The sequence below is a fragment of the Amblyraja radiata genome, chromosome 27 (assembly GCF_010909765.2).
Source record: "Amblyraja radiata isolate CabotCenter1 chromosome 27, sAmbRad1.1.pri, whole genome shotgun sequence".
NCBI classification, from domain to species: domain Eukaryota; kingdom Metazoa; phylum Chordata; class Chondrichthyes; order Rajiformes; family Rajidae; genus Amblyraja; species Amblyraja radiata.
The window spans coordinates 4,352,254-4,367,437 of record NC_045982.1 but is presented as its reverse complement, the minus strand read 5'-3'; the positions used below and the strand labels follow the sequence as shown (position 1 = coordinate 4,367,437).

Sequence of the window (15,184 nt, the reverse complement as noted above, 5' to 3'; positions counted from 1 at the left end):
TGTTGCGTCCATCTTCGGTGTAAACCAGCATCTGCAGTTCCTTCCTACACTGAACACCGACATTAATTCCTGGTCTGGCTCAGTGGTGCAGAGTTTTGTTATAGTGTAAAGAATGGTCACAGCAACATTCACCTTTTGTTTATTTAAGAAGGAACTGCAGATGCTGGAAAATCGAAGGTGGACAAAAATGCTGGAGAAACTCAGCGGGTGCAGCAGCATCTATGGGCCGAAGGAAATAGGCAACGTTTCGTCCCGAAACGTTGCCTATTTCCTTCGCCCCATAGATGCTGCTGCACCCGCTGAGTTTCTCCAGCATTTTTGTCAACATTCACCCCTTGCTTGATTCGGCGGTGTGGATCCTCAATAGACTGCTCGGAACGATCACACCAACATTAATTCGCTCCATAGATGCTGCTGCACCCGCTGAGTTTCTCCAGCATTTTTGTGTACCTTCGATTTTCCAGCATCTGCAGTTCCTTCTTGAACACAACATTAATTCCTGGTCTGGCTCAGCGGCGCAGAACCTCGTTAGCGAGTATGGAATGATCACCCCAACATTCATGTGGAGGAAGGAACTGCAGATACTGGTTTAAACCGAAGATAGACGCAAAAAAGCTGGCGCAACTCAATGAGTCAGGCAGCTTCTCTGCAGAGAAGGCATAGGTTCGGGATCTGAAGAAGGGTATCGACCCGAAACGACACCAACATTCATTCTGGTCTGGCTCGGTGGCGAACCAGCTTTCTTTGTGTAAATACAGGTGCGAACACTACTCAGTATAACACCATTGACACTAGGAACGTATGAATAATTTTTTGCATGATATTTGATTGATGGTGTGATTGCATGACATGTGTTTTATATATTTCATATTAAGAATAACGTTTATTTTTAAGAGAATAATATCTCATAAATACCCCCTCGCTGCTTTCTGTCCCATGTTTATACCTCAGTATTCACCTAATGGTGTTTCAATTATCTTTGTGGGTAATTTGCGATTATATTGCCCACTAGCTGTCAATACGTAAAGCGTTGGAGCTGGGCGGTGCATAGAATGACGTTTCATTAAGTGGATGGTTTGTTGTGGTAGGTGATTTGTTAACGCTTAAAACTATTCACATCAGTATTTTCGCTTCCTTTCCGATTTGTGCCATCTAAAATTAGGTGGCGTGTGATAAAATGCAGTAATTCCCGGGATGGTCTGAGAATTCATCTGATTAGACTTGAGAAACCATGTAAATGCTAATCGTTGCATTTGTTGAAGATCGCAATCGCTAAAACGCGGCATGATACAGGTGAGCACAAAAACAGTAATTTTTTTATGTATCTTTGTGGCTTTTATCATGAAGTGTTCTATATGTAGTGGTTTTAAATGCTGTGTATCTCAATGCTTATTTGGAAATGGTATGTGATTGCTGAATCATAGCATCAGATCCATAAATCTGTGCTGCTGATTTTGAAATAGAATCTAATCTTGCATGCAAGTTGTGATTTTATAACAGTAATCATGCTTCTGAGACCATATGCTGTGGGTTCAAATCTCACTTCAGACATGAAAACAAAATTCAAATGCATTACTGAGGATATGGAGGCATCAAAGGAGGTACTGACATATTTGACTCAAAAATGAATGTGCTGCATTGTTGAAAGAAAAACTAGAGGTTTTGCTGCTGTCCTGATAAGTTGTGTATCCCTTGGCAATATCACTGAAGTAGATTCTTTACTTATTATTAAATTAGATCAACGATTGCATGATGAAACATTAATCTTTTCTCCAGGTATTCTATCAAAACTGGTAGAAATATCCCCAACAAAATCTCCAAAAGTATTTTCCTTCATTTCCTATTTTTATTTCAGATTTCCAACACCTGTGTGTTTACACACACACACACACACACACACACACACACACACACAAACACATAACTATATATATCACACACATGCATATATATTATATATATATTTGCTTTTCAATCTGCTCATTATCACTTTGCTTTCTGTAGCTTACCATGTACAAATTATCTATTGCACTTCTACCTTCATAAACATGTATTATCATGGCTGTAAGGTACATTGAACCTTTGGAGTTACTGTTGATATGCTTTTAATACATTTTTCAGCTTAATATTTAACTCGCGTATAAAAATGGTTTGTGGTAGAAATGTCTGCATTTCCACTACTATGTGCAAAGGAATTTGTTTACTGCACGCTACTGTCCTGCTGATCGGGTGAAATAATCTTGTCAAAATATCATAGAATTTCATAATTTTGCAACACTTCATTTTATCAGCTATGTGATACATCTGAACAAAATTGGAATCTTTCATTCTGCTAACATCCATAATATGATGTATCATCTGATTAATAGAGAGCAGATTACAGCTGAGATAGACACAAAATGCTGGAGTAACCCAGGCAGCATCTCTGGAGAGAAGGAATGGGTGATGGTTCGGGTCGAGACCCATCCTCACACAATCTGAAGAAGGGTCGCAACCCGAAATGTCATCCATTCCGTCTCTCCAGAGATGCTGCATGACCCATTGAGTTACAATGGCATTTTGTGTCTATCTTAGGTATAACCAACATCTGCAGTTACTTCCTACACAGATCACATTCTTGGTCTTGGAGATGTCTAGATGTGCAGCATGGAAACAGGTCCTGTGGTCCACATAGCCACACAACCATCAACCACCCAATTTTACACCAATTCTACCCTAAGCTATTTTATTCCACCCATATTCTCATCAAAGACTCCCTGGATTCTACCTCTCTTCCACACAGTGGCCAATTAACTTACCCAACCACTTTCTTGGGAGGTTCGAGCAAACCTATGCAGTCACATGGAAAATGTGTAATCTCATCACACATCGCGGAAGGTCATTAATTATTGCAGATCACACGAGCTCTGAGACAATAACTTTAAGTGTGCTGCCCCTTTGATGGATTTTCTAAAGGTAATTTTGTAAAATTAAGGTGCGGTTGAAAACCATATCTAGGTACCTGTAGTAAGGAGTGAAATCACATTGACATCTTTCTTCTCTGCAAATAGTGACATCAACTTGGACGTATGCTTTATGGTAGTTGAACTCAAATGCTGGGACATTGGGATTTAGTTGGACTTTGTTACAGGTGCCATTAGCACAGATATTCTGCCATTATAGACAGCTCTGACACCAGTATGTCTTTGATCTTTTTGAAGGTTGTTTGCCCATGAGTAATGCTGCTGGTATATTCAAATTTCAGGGTAAATGGGGAAAGGATGACTTGTACATCCAGCATGATGTAGAAGATGGTAATTTGGACCAAAGAGCAATCCTGGAGAAAATTTGAAATGGTAAAGAGGAGGAAGCTATGCAGAAAGTAATAAATAGATTAGCAGTCCCAGATTTTCATGTCTGATAAAAATAAGGTGGTCCAGGGCTGATGTTACACGTGGTAGAATGCAGTTGACAGAATTTTGAAAGCGTTGAAGAGAATATAGTCTCGGGTGACTTTTGATGAGGCATTGAAAATGTCTAATTTCCTCCTTTTATGTTGGAAAACCCAAATTCATATTTCTACAGCTTCAACGCCATGCACCTCGATTCCATAATAAAATACCTGGCTATCACTTGAGTTGAACATGGAACCATGTAACTGTGGGGTGGGGATGGAAGGGAGTGTGAGGAAATGTAACATATACTTGTAGCCTGCTCCCTAGATTCCAGGGATGAAATATGGGGGGAAGGCTAAAGGCCCTGTCCCACTTTCCTGAGTTACTCACGAATTCTCCCGAGTTTTCCCCTTGATTCAAACTGGGAGAATGTCCGTAGCGAGTCCGTAGATATTTCATAGCGGCTCGTAATGCCAGCCGTAGTTACTCGGGGCATCAGGTAAGTCGGGACGTTTTTTCAGCATGTTGTAAAATGTCCACAAGTAAAAACAATAACCCTGATTACCTACGGCTGGCTATTAACGTAATTCTCCGAGTTTGAATCAAGGGGAAAACTCGGAAGAATTTGTGAATAACCCAGGAAAGTGGGACAGGCCCTAAAGGGATAATTTTCTTCAACATTTCAATTTTGATGACTTAAAGGGATAGTCAGATTATTTATGTTACTTGAGGCATTTACGGCTAGAGGATATAACCTCAATCCCAAAGATAAAGAAGACACACAATAAATGTATAGACACAAAAGACACACAATAAATGTATAGATCGACCATAATTTTACTGAATGTTATAACGAGTTTAAGGATCAAATAATAACCTCCTGATAATCCCTAAATTTATATTTGGCCTTTTTCCATTGCCAGCTTTTTAGCTTTGCTTAATCTTTCATTTTTCCACCCAAGGAGCTCCATATCTTATGAGGCCTACTTATTTTGCTTTCAGAGCTGCATAGCTTTTGACTATATAGTTGTTTGTGCAGTCCTTGGGAGAATTTGTAAGTACGGTTTCTCCAGTACGATAAATTAGGTCAACATACCTGGGGATTTTGCAATGTTTCTTGGAATGCAAGATCCAGAAGATTATTTGTTATTCTTGCTGTTATAACTTCATTACTAACCAACAGAACAACAAGAGGTGTGTTGTGGTATGCTAATAACCCTTTTGATAAAATAACATATTTCTTTATGTAGTTGTTTAATTTTAGAAGCATTGTACAAAAATCACAGCTGCATTCACAATGGCAAATGGGTTGGAAATGTTATTGACTAACCCATGAGGCGTAATGTACAACAAGGCCTCTCCAACTATCCTCGTTTTGTGAGAAGCTAGGAAAGAGATTGCTGAGATCCCAGTAGAGATATTTACACCATTAGCTAGGGAAGAGGTAGCAGAAGACTGGATGTTGACTAATATTGTATATGTATTTAAGAAGGAATGCAAGGACAGGTAATAAAACCTGGTCGGCATGGATACGTTTGGCCAAAGAGCATGTTTTGGTGCTGTACGGTTCTGCGACTGTGTGCTACGCAATGGAATTTAATCATAAAACTACTTGCGACATAGGACATAAAACTTACCATGTTGATTGTGAAGTTTGTAGTTTCTTTCTGGGTCCTCTGTCTAATGGGGATTCAAGTTTCATCTACTTAACTAAATTCTAAAAGTCTTTCTTATGAATGAGTAGTCTGATCTTTGAGAAGTGAGAAGATTATTCAACATCTAAACCTCTCCTCTAATTTAAAATTGGTAAAAGGCTCATCTTAACTAAACCCAAACACATCAGCACAGATCATGATATTCTTGTGAACATAAGAGATAGGAGAAAAAATAATCTATTCAGTCCTTCCCAAGAGAACAGAACTGAACTTTTGCATCAACTGTACTTTCTTGCTCCTAATTGCCATAGTTTCAAAACGTTTTATTTTAGTGTTGAGTATTTACGGCTATGTGGGATTCATAATCCTTTGAATGTAGAATCTTTTTTCCATCTCAGTTCTAAATGGTCAATCTTTTATTAAAAATCTTTTATTGAATATCCAGCCGGAAGAAAGAGTCCGTTAGCATTAACCCTGTCAAGCACTTTAAGAATTTTGTTGCGTAGAATGTCCAGTGCACCCTAAGGGGTGTGCACGAGATCAGTGCAGTTATGCTCCCACTGGATCAAAGTGATCAGAAACCAGCAGATCAATTGAGATACAGGGACTGTGAATGGCAATCCAATGGGTCAGAGGGGAATTGGAGATTGTGTGGGTGTGTAAAATTGAATTCCAATGCTTGAGTTGGTGGCAGGGAAGGGAGGGGTTGAAGACCAATAGTCCATTCAGGGTGAAGGGACTGGAGACTGGTGTTGGGTTGGGAGGGATAGGGGACTGATAGTACAGCCAGATTGGGCTCAGTGGTATATTCGGAGAATGACAGTTGAACAAACTAGGGAACCAAGGTGACATTTCCACTGAGGTGGATTACTGAATCTGGGTGGGGGGTCATCGATCAGGAGCAGGTTGAAGATTAGGTGTGAGGGGGGAGATTGGGCGTGGGCAGATGGTGTGAAATAATGATATATTAAAAAATAACTCGAGTGTGTATGCTTCCTTTTAAACCATTATGATTGGACACCGATTTGTAGGAAGGAACTGCAGATGCTGATTTAAACAGAAGATAGACACAAAAAGCTGGAGTAACTCAGCGGGCCAAACAGCATCTCTGGATTAAAGGAATAGGTGACATTTCAGGTCGAGCCCCTTCTTCAGACTGAATTTTGGGGGGAAAGGGAAACGAGAGATATAGATGGTGAAGTAGAGATATGTAGAAAAATGAATGAAAGAATGCAAATAAGTAATGACAAATAAAATGTGTTACTCCTTCCTGCTGCTATTGGCAACCAAATCCTTCTCCCTCTCAGCACTCCAGCTCTCCTCCTTACGAGGAACAGTTAGTGTGGTGATGGGGGTGAGGGGCAGAAAATGGGCCTTTTTATCTCCCTCATCCCTTTCACCGAGCACCAGGTGTTTCATCCTCTTGAGCCTTTTGTTCACTTTAGATAATTCAAAAGAGAGAATGGCTTTCACATCCCTTTCTCAAAGTGAGTTACAGCCATTGAAGTATCCAGATGGCATTGCAATATTTCTTCACTCCAGACATAGCCAGTTTTCACATGCACGGGACTAAAACAAAAGAGTGATACATTTACTGATTTATATTTCTTTACCTTTTTAGTTAATCATAATTTCGTTCTGAATGTTTCCTAACTTGTTGAATTTTATTTCTTTCCTGTGCAGTATTTTTACAAAATGTACACATCGGCACCACGGCACCAAGTCACTTCCTATTAATAATGAAGCTTACACTGAAGACGGAAGTGAAACCGTGTACCCTTTAAAATAACTAACATTTTCACTCTGACGCATTGGTATAACCATGGATAACAATGTCCGAGGAGGGTGAAACGGTAAGATTATTCTTCTAACGTGAGCATTCAACTTTTAGCAATCTTGGAAGTCTGAGAAACTGGTTAGTTTACAAACCTGTTGTGCTGCTGCTAGTAAGAATTTCAGTTTTCAGTTTTGATGGATATGGCAATTAAACACTCTTGACCCTTGGGACGACAACATTTTAGTACATTGGGCAATGAATTATTTCCAGAATCCAGGCTTAAGGGCCTGTCCCACTGACGTGACCTTTCAGCGACTGTCTTCGACCTTCAAGCTCGAGGGCACTCGCCTGAAAAACTTCGAGCTGATCGACCATCAGCGATGAAACCCCGAGCCGGATCGACAGTCTGCGCGCGCGCGCGCGCACACAGACACACACCGACTCACACCGCAAAGGTGGGGGCCGGGGAAAGCGGGGGAGCGCTGTCTGAAATTCACATCCACGATGAACAGAAAGGTAAAAGACGGCTGCACAGTGTATGGTAAGTCCTTTAGAGAGCGCGGGGGGGTGGGGGCGGAGAAGGAGTGGAGACACTTTTAAGAAGCCAGACAATATAATAAAGCATTTTACCTACTGGTCAGTTTTCCTTGGTCTTGAAAACTCCAATGAGCCAATTAAAATGCCCAGTCAGCGAAGGAGATTGCATGCGGCTGCACTCGACTGCCTGTAACTACATAGCGACCCCACTCCACTGCACTACGAGTTCAAAAGAACCATGCCGACCAATTTTTACTTGCGGAAATTTTTTCAACATGCTGAAAATCTTTCCTCGACCAAACTGAGGCCACGAGTATGCGGGAACTTCCCACGAGCATAAAGGAGAGTTCCAATGACCTCATAGGACCTCCTGGGACCACGTGTCGACCATGCTGCGAGTTTGATTCGAGGGCAAACTCTTCTAAACTCGCAAATTAGGTCGCCGCAATGGGATAGCCCCTTTATTGCCTGAAGGAATATTGTTAGTATTGAATTTAGTCCTCGAATCTCAACTAAAAGAAAAATGGATAAAACTGTCTTTTGTGCTAGAGTTGAACATCCTCTTTCCTATCACAATAGAAAAGGAGACAAAAATGCTGGAGAAACTCAGCGGGTGAGGCAGCATCTATGGAGCTAAGGAATAGGTGACGTTTCGGGTCGAGACCCTTCTTCAGCCTGATGTGGAGGTGGGGGGGGGGTGCGGGATGAAGAAAGGAAGGGGCAGAGACAGTAGGCTGTGGGAGAGCTGGGAAGGGGAGGGGAAGAAGGGAGAAAGCAAGGACTACCTGAAATTGGAGAAGTCATTGTTCATACCGCTGGGGTGTAAACTGCCCAAGCAAAATATGAGGTGCTGCTCCTCCAATTTGCGGTGGGACTCACTCTGGCCATGGAGGAGGCCCTGGACAGAAAGGTCGGATTCGGAATGGGAGGGGGAGTTGAAGTGCTGGACCACCGGGAGATCAGGTTGGTTATTGCGAACCGAGCGGAGGTGTTGGGTAGTGTGAACCGAGCGGAGGTGTTGGGCAGGTGTTGTTGTATTCTTAAACAATACAAAAGGGGGGGGGGGGGGGGTGGAGTTTTAGAGTGAATGGTCTCCACTCTAGCCGAATATATGGTATTATCATTGGCCAAGATTGACTGGCAATTAGTTCTAAAAGGGTTGACGGTGGATATGCAATGGAAGGTATTTAAAGACTGCATGGATGAACTACAAAAATTGTTCATCCCAGTTTGGCAAAAGAATAAATCAGGGAAGGTAGTGCATCCGTGGATAACTAGGGAAATCAGGAATGGTATCAAAGCAAAAGATGATGCGTACAAATTAGCCAGAAAAAGCAGCATACCAGAGGACTGGGAGAAATTCAGAGACCAGCAGAGGAGGACAAAGGGCTTAATTAGGAAAGGGAAAATAGATTATGAAAGAAAACTGGCAGGGAACATAAAAACTGACTGCAAATGTTTTTATAGATATGTGAAGAGAAAGAGATTAGTTAAAACAAATGTAGGTCCCTTGCAGTCAGAAACGGGTGAGTTGATCATGGGGAACAAGGATATGGCGGACCAATTGAATAACTACTTTGGTTCCGTCTTCACTAAGGAAGACATAAATAATCTGCCGGAAATAGCAGGGGACCGCGGGTCAAAGGAGATAGAGGAACTGAGTGAAATCCAGGTTAGTCGGGAAGTGGTGTTGGGTAAATTGAATGGATTAAAGGCCGATAAATCACCAGGGCCAGATAGGCTGCATCCCAGAGTACTTAAGGAAGTAGCTCCAGAAATAGTGGATGCATTAATGATAATTTTTCAAAACTCTTTAGATTCTGGAGTAGTTCCTGAGGATTGGAGGGTAGCAAACGTAACCCCACTTTTTAAGAAGGGAGGGAGAGAGAAAACGGGGAATTACAGACCAGTTAGTCTAACATCGGTAGTGGGGAAACTGCTAGAGTCAGTTATTAAAGATGGGATAGCAGCACATTTGGAAAGTGGTGAAATCATTGGACAAAGTCAGCATGGATTTACGAAAGGTAAATCATGTCTGACGAATCTTATAGAATTTTTCGAGGATGTAACTAGTAGAGTGGATAGGGGTGAACCAGTGGATGTGTTGTATCTGGACTTTCAGAAGGCTTTCGACAAGGTCCCACATAAGAGATTAGTATACAAACTTAAAGCACACGGTATTGGGGGTTCAGTATTGATGTGGATAGAGAACTGGCTGGCAAACAGGAAGCAAAGAGTAGGAGTAAACGGGTCCTTTTCACAATGGCAGGCAGTGACTAGTGGGGTACCGTAAGGCTCAGTGCTGGGACCCCAGCTATTTACAATTTATATTAATGATCTGGATGAGGGAATTGAAGGCAACATCTCCAAGTTTGCGGATGACACTAAGCTGGGTGGCAGTGTTAGTTGTGAGGAGGATGCTAGGAGACTGCAAGGTGACTTGGATAGGCTGGGTGAGTGGGCAAATGTTTGGCAGATGCAGTATAATGTGGATAAATGTGAGGTTATCCACTTTGGTGGCAAAAACAGGAAAGCAGACTATTATCTAAATGGTGGCCGATTAGGAAAAGGGGAGATGCAGCGAGACCTGGGTGTCATGGTACACCAGTCATTGAAAGTAGGCATGCAGGTGCAGCAGGCAGTGAAGAAAGCGAATGGTATGTTAGCTTTCATAGCAAAAGGATTTGAGTATAGGAGCAGGGAGGTTCTACTGCAGTTGTACAGGGTCTTGGTGAGACCACACCTGGAGTATTGCGTACAGTTTTGGTCTCCAAATCTGAGGAAGGACATTATAGCCATAGAGGGAGTGCAGAGAAGGTTCACCAGACTGATTCCTGGGATGTCAGGACTTTCATATGAAAAAAGACTGGATAGACTTGGCTTATACTCGCTAGAATTTAGGAGATTGAGAGGGGATCTTATAGAAACGTACAAAATTCTTATGGGGTTGGACAGGCTAGATGCAGGAAGATTGTTCCCGATGTTGGGGAAGTCCAGGACAAGGGGTCACAGCTTAAGGATAAGGGGGAAATCCTTTAGGACCGAGATGAGAAGAAACTTTTTCACACAGAGAGTGGTGAAACTCTGGAACTCTCTGCCACAGAGGGTAGTTGAGGCCAGTTCATTGGCTATATTTAAGAGGGAGTTAGATGTGGCCCTTGTGGCTAAAGGGATCAGGGGGTATGGAGAGAAGGCAGGTACGGGATACTGAGTTGGATGATCAGCCATGATCATATTGAATGGCGGTGCAGGCTCGAAGGGCCGAATGGCCTACTCCTGCACCTATTTTCTATGTATCTATGTATCTATGTAGATGAAACTAACAACTGCAGATGATGGCTAATACACAAAGTGCTGGAGTAACTTAGCAGGTCAGGCAGTATCTCTGAAGAACATCAATAGGTGTTACTCCAGCACCTTGTGTCGAATCACCTTATGGCTCCTTCCCTTTTCACCTGCTGCCACTTCTTCCTGTCGGCCATTTCTATGTCTACTCGGCCTCCCCATGATCCACCGCCGCTTCCTCTTCCTCCCTCGCAGTCACCAACATCTTTGAAGGTGGAGTATATCAGTGACTCCAGGGGAGGAGGTAGTGGAGAGTTGGGGGACCGGCCGAGTGGGCAGAGCAGGAGGAGGCAGCAGTGGAGTGCGGAGCTGACAAAGTGACAGAAAGTGTAGGAGGATAAGTCATTAAATGTATTTAAATGAGAGCTAGATAGTCAGGATCATTTTAAATGGTGGGGCAGGTTTGAAATGAGGAATGGTGTATTCCTGTTTTCTGTGTTTGTTTGTTTTCTATGTTTTGCTGTGAAAAACCATGACTATTGAGGCAAAAATAGTATTTATCCAACATCTTTGAATCTAATTACTTTCATCCTAAAATACTTGTGTGTTCTAATTTCATAGAATGTCCCGTGTCCTTTATTTCAGGTCACAGCCCTCTTCTGGTGAGTCGATCTTTAGTGGTAAGATCTTCATGTCACCACAGGGTGTCCTTGCTGTTCAAAGGTGCAGAGTCAACATTGAAGCTTTCGGAATAAATATGGCCAGTCCTTTTACATTTTCATCGTGGCAGAGTTTTTAAATAGCCGACAAGCAAATATTCTATCTTGCAGACTTACTGACATTTGGAGGGTTCTGTGGTGGAGTTATACAGAGCAGAATTTGCTCGAAGAGTTTTAATGGCACAATTTCTTTCGACAAGATCAAAGAAGAAATTTAAGCAAACTTAAGTCACCACAATAAAGTCTCCAAGGACAGAGCGCAAGAACGAGATGGCCTCCGCAATTAACAAAGCCATTGTGTTAAATGTAGCTTATTCCGCACCATTATTGAATCCATCAGGAAGGCAGAAAACTGATCTTCAGCAATTCTACGCAACAGGTATTTAGATATATATATATTTACACTTGTATGTATTCATGTGTGTGACATATACTATATTTAAAATAATAAAATAGCAGTTAAGGAGACCGGTTTTAAATGTCACCAAGTTTTTGCCATATCATTTTGAAGACATTGATTCCAATATCTCGCTAGCTCCCCTGGCCTACATGGAAATAACTTTTTAATCTTAAACTTACCTTATGTGGTTCCTTTGGCTTCTGTTTCAGCAGAGTTTGGTTGTGTAGCAAAGGCCCTCGCTTGTGCTTTGGTTAAATTAATTTGGTTGTTTAAATAAGACCTCACCAGCTCAGGCAGGTGTCCTTATTGCAGACAGCCATATTAGGAAATAAAATGAATGGATTTGTGTGGTGTTGCATTTTATTTTAACCCCTCCACTCACCCCCTCCTCCCCATCAGCTGGGAGAATTAAATGCACTCCTTCAACTCTATTTCATTTGTAGTTGAGACTTGGACATTGTATTCATATTGTGCTGCTGCAAGTAAGTATTTTGTCGTTCTATCTGGGACATGAAACAATAACACACTCTTGACTCGAGGAAAAATTCCCAGATCACCTCCTCACCTGCCAGTCATCTTACCCAGGGGCAAGAGTAAAGTAATTCAGTTGCATTTACTATCTTTGGAGAGGTCATTAAAGAGGCAAAACTGCCCATACTTCCTGCTCCTAGTCCGACTTTTACCTCTGCAGTGCTTTGATATTGGGTGAGAACAAGATTGGGTCTGTATGCCCTTCATATTAAAAAATTTCCAGGTAACCACTGTCAACTTGCGCAAGGTAATGGAAGTAAATATTGCTGATGAATCCACACTATTGTGAAATTATTTATTTTACAATTTAAAAGAAAATTGAAAATAATGAGAGTATTTTAGAATGTTGGTGCTTGAAGGGGTTTGTTTTGTTCCTGATATGCCAGATTTACAACCTGCAAGAACTGGTGAAATAAGGTGATTCTCTTATTTTATTAATGACTGATGCAATTCCCCATACATCTTCCTCCATCCTCTCGATTACAATTCATTTCGGATCATGAACATGCCTGAAAATAAGACATTTCATAGCCTCAGCCACATGACATATCAATAGTAATAGCTAGGTCCCAAGTATCAATTACTACAGACACAAGCAACTGCAGATGCTAGTTTATAAAATAAAAACCACAGTGCTGGATTAACTCAGCATGTCTGCCAGCATCTCTGGAGAACATGGATAGGTGGTGATTTGGATCTGAAACAGAGATGCTGCCTGACCCGCTGAGTTATTCCTGGACTTTGTGTCATCAATTACAGAAACTACAGTTCCCAATAGTCACAACCTGTCAGTGTGAGAAGGATATATACATTTCCACTCTTTGGTCTGCTCAATAGGTAATTCTGTTTCCATAACAATATATTACTCACAATTCCACATACAAGAGTATCTGGAACTGAGAGAATGCCTCTGAAAATCCAAAACACATTCAGAAGTTCTTCATTATCTATTCAAAGGTTTCAAAGGTCTTTTATTGTCATGTGTATCAATTAAAGTACAGTGATATGCAAATTATCATACAACCATACTAAAAAAGCAGCAAGACACACAACTACATGAAGCTTAACATAAATATCCACCACAGCAGATTCCCCACATTCCTCACTGCGCTTGAAGGCAAATAGGCATTTTTCTCCCACGGTCGGGGCAGTCAAACCATCCGTCAGGGCGATCGAAGCTCCTGCGTCGGAGCGTTCAAAGCTCCGCGTTGGGGCGGTCGAAGCTCCTGTGGCTTGGAGTTCCCGAAGTCGGTCTCTGACCAGAGACCGCGAGCTCCGTGATGTTAAAGTCCACAGGCACCCATGGTATAGCTCGGAGGTCGATCCCCGGTAAAGGGATCGCGGGCTCCCCGATGTTAAAGTCCCGTAGGCTCCCCGTGGTGGAGCTCTCAAAATCAGTCTCCAGCAAAGGCCGGCAATCCTTGATGTTAGGCCGCAGTGCGGATGGAGATACGACATGGAAAAAAATCGCATCTCCGTCGAGGTAAGAGATTAGAAAAAAGTTCCCCCCAAAAGTTCTACTGGTTACATCCTCAAAGAACTCCAGTGGATTAGTCAAACATGATATGCCTTTCGCATTGAATCCATTTTTACCCCCCCACCTCCCCTACTATGTTCTGTTATTAAATCTTTTATTGAGGATTCCAGCATTTCTTGTAATTCTGACATTAGACTAACAGGCTCCCGTTTAAGAAAAAACGAAGTGCTGGAGCAATTCAGTAAGTTGGGTAGGATCTGTGGAAGGGTTGGACAGATGATGTTTTGCATTGGGATCCTTCAGACATTTAAGAAAGGAAGACTCCTCAGTATGAAGACGAGCCCAACCCGAAACGTCACCCATCCTTTTTCTCCAGAGATGCTGCTTGACCCGCTGAGTTACTCCAGCACTTTGTGTCTATCTTCGGTGTATACCAGCATCTGTACATTTAGGAAATGATTGATGGCTTTAAATAATGACCTTGCTCCCCTTCAATATAGCACAGTCTGGCATGCAAATCATTGTATATAATCAGCCAGCTCAACCAGAAACCAAACACCACATTTCACACACATTTCTATTTCAGTGAGTTAATTCATAATGATGAAAAATGGACAAAATAACCTCTAGGTAAAATATTTTGATTGCTTTTGATCCAGAAATATTAAGTGGAAAAATTGCCATGATCTGCACAAGCATGAATGAATTCAATGATTTCAGGGAGCTAATCTTGATTGCTGACTATTCAGATGGAAAACATTGAGTTGACAGTATCAATGTACTGAACACAAAATTATTGTATGTTTCCAAATGAGTTGGCTGTTGCCATCAAACAGGTTACTTCCGACCACTCAGAAATACGAACAAGTAGGATAGTGATCCAAAATAAATACTTGAAAGAAAAGAAAACCAAATGTTTCTGAACTAGAACCATGTGATTACTGTAATATTTTGGCATGTTGATTTTGTTGGTAGTGTGAAGACAGTTCGATTTTTCTTTTTTGCAGTTCACTGTGTATTTGTTCTCGGTTATATTTTTGAAGCATTAGCTCAGTTGGATAAGCGTTGCAGTATTGGCCGTAGCTCCTGGATTCACCCAACCATTCATCTTAGAGTGACAAAGCACATGTCAGGGTGTGGATGGGCAGATGCAGAAAGCAGGCTATGCTGTGGGGATGGGAGCGTGGTTGATGATGGTGAAAAGCAAGTTACGACGACAATCTAACGAAACCAATACTATCTATTGACAGTAGAAACAGAAACCAATGAATGAGATAAAACAAGAGTGAAATCCATCGACAATTCTTTAGAAGTGATAAGATGATAAGAGAAATGAAAAAAGAAATAGCTGACAGGATATTAGATATTTCTTTTAAGTGGGTACACAAAAATGCTGGAGAAACTCAGCGGGTGTAGCAGCATCTATGGA

The 15,184-nt window shown here is 41.7% G+C and overlaps 1 protein-coding gene across 1 annotated transcript in view; it reads left to right on the top strand.

Annotated features, from left to right (window-relative positions):
- Positions 1-1,080: 1,080 nt before the first annotated feature.
- The window catches only part of LOC116988327 (nuclear receptor coactivator 7-like), a 43,428-nt gene continuing 29,324 nt past the window's right edge, over positions 1,081-15,184 (top strand). The window contains exons 1-3 of the mRNA XM_033044922.1: positions 1,081-1,293; positions 6,713-6,882; positions 11,274-11,726. Of these exons, the coding sequence (XP_032900813.1) occupies positions 11,618-11,726 (109 nt within the window). The 5' untranslated portion in view covers positions 1,081-1,293; positions 6,713-6,882; positions 11,274-11,617. The remainder of the gene's footprint in view (positions 1,294-6,712; positions 6,883-11,273; positions 11,727-15,184) is intronic.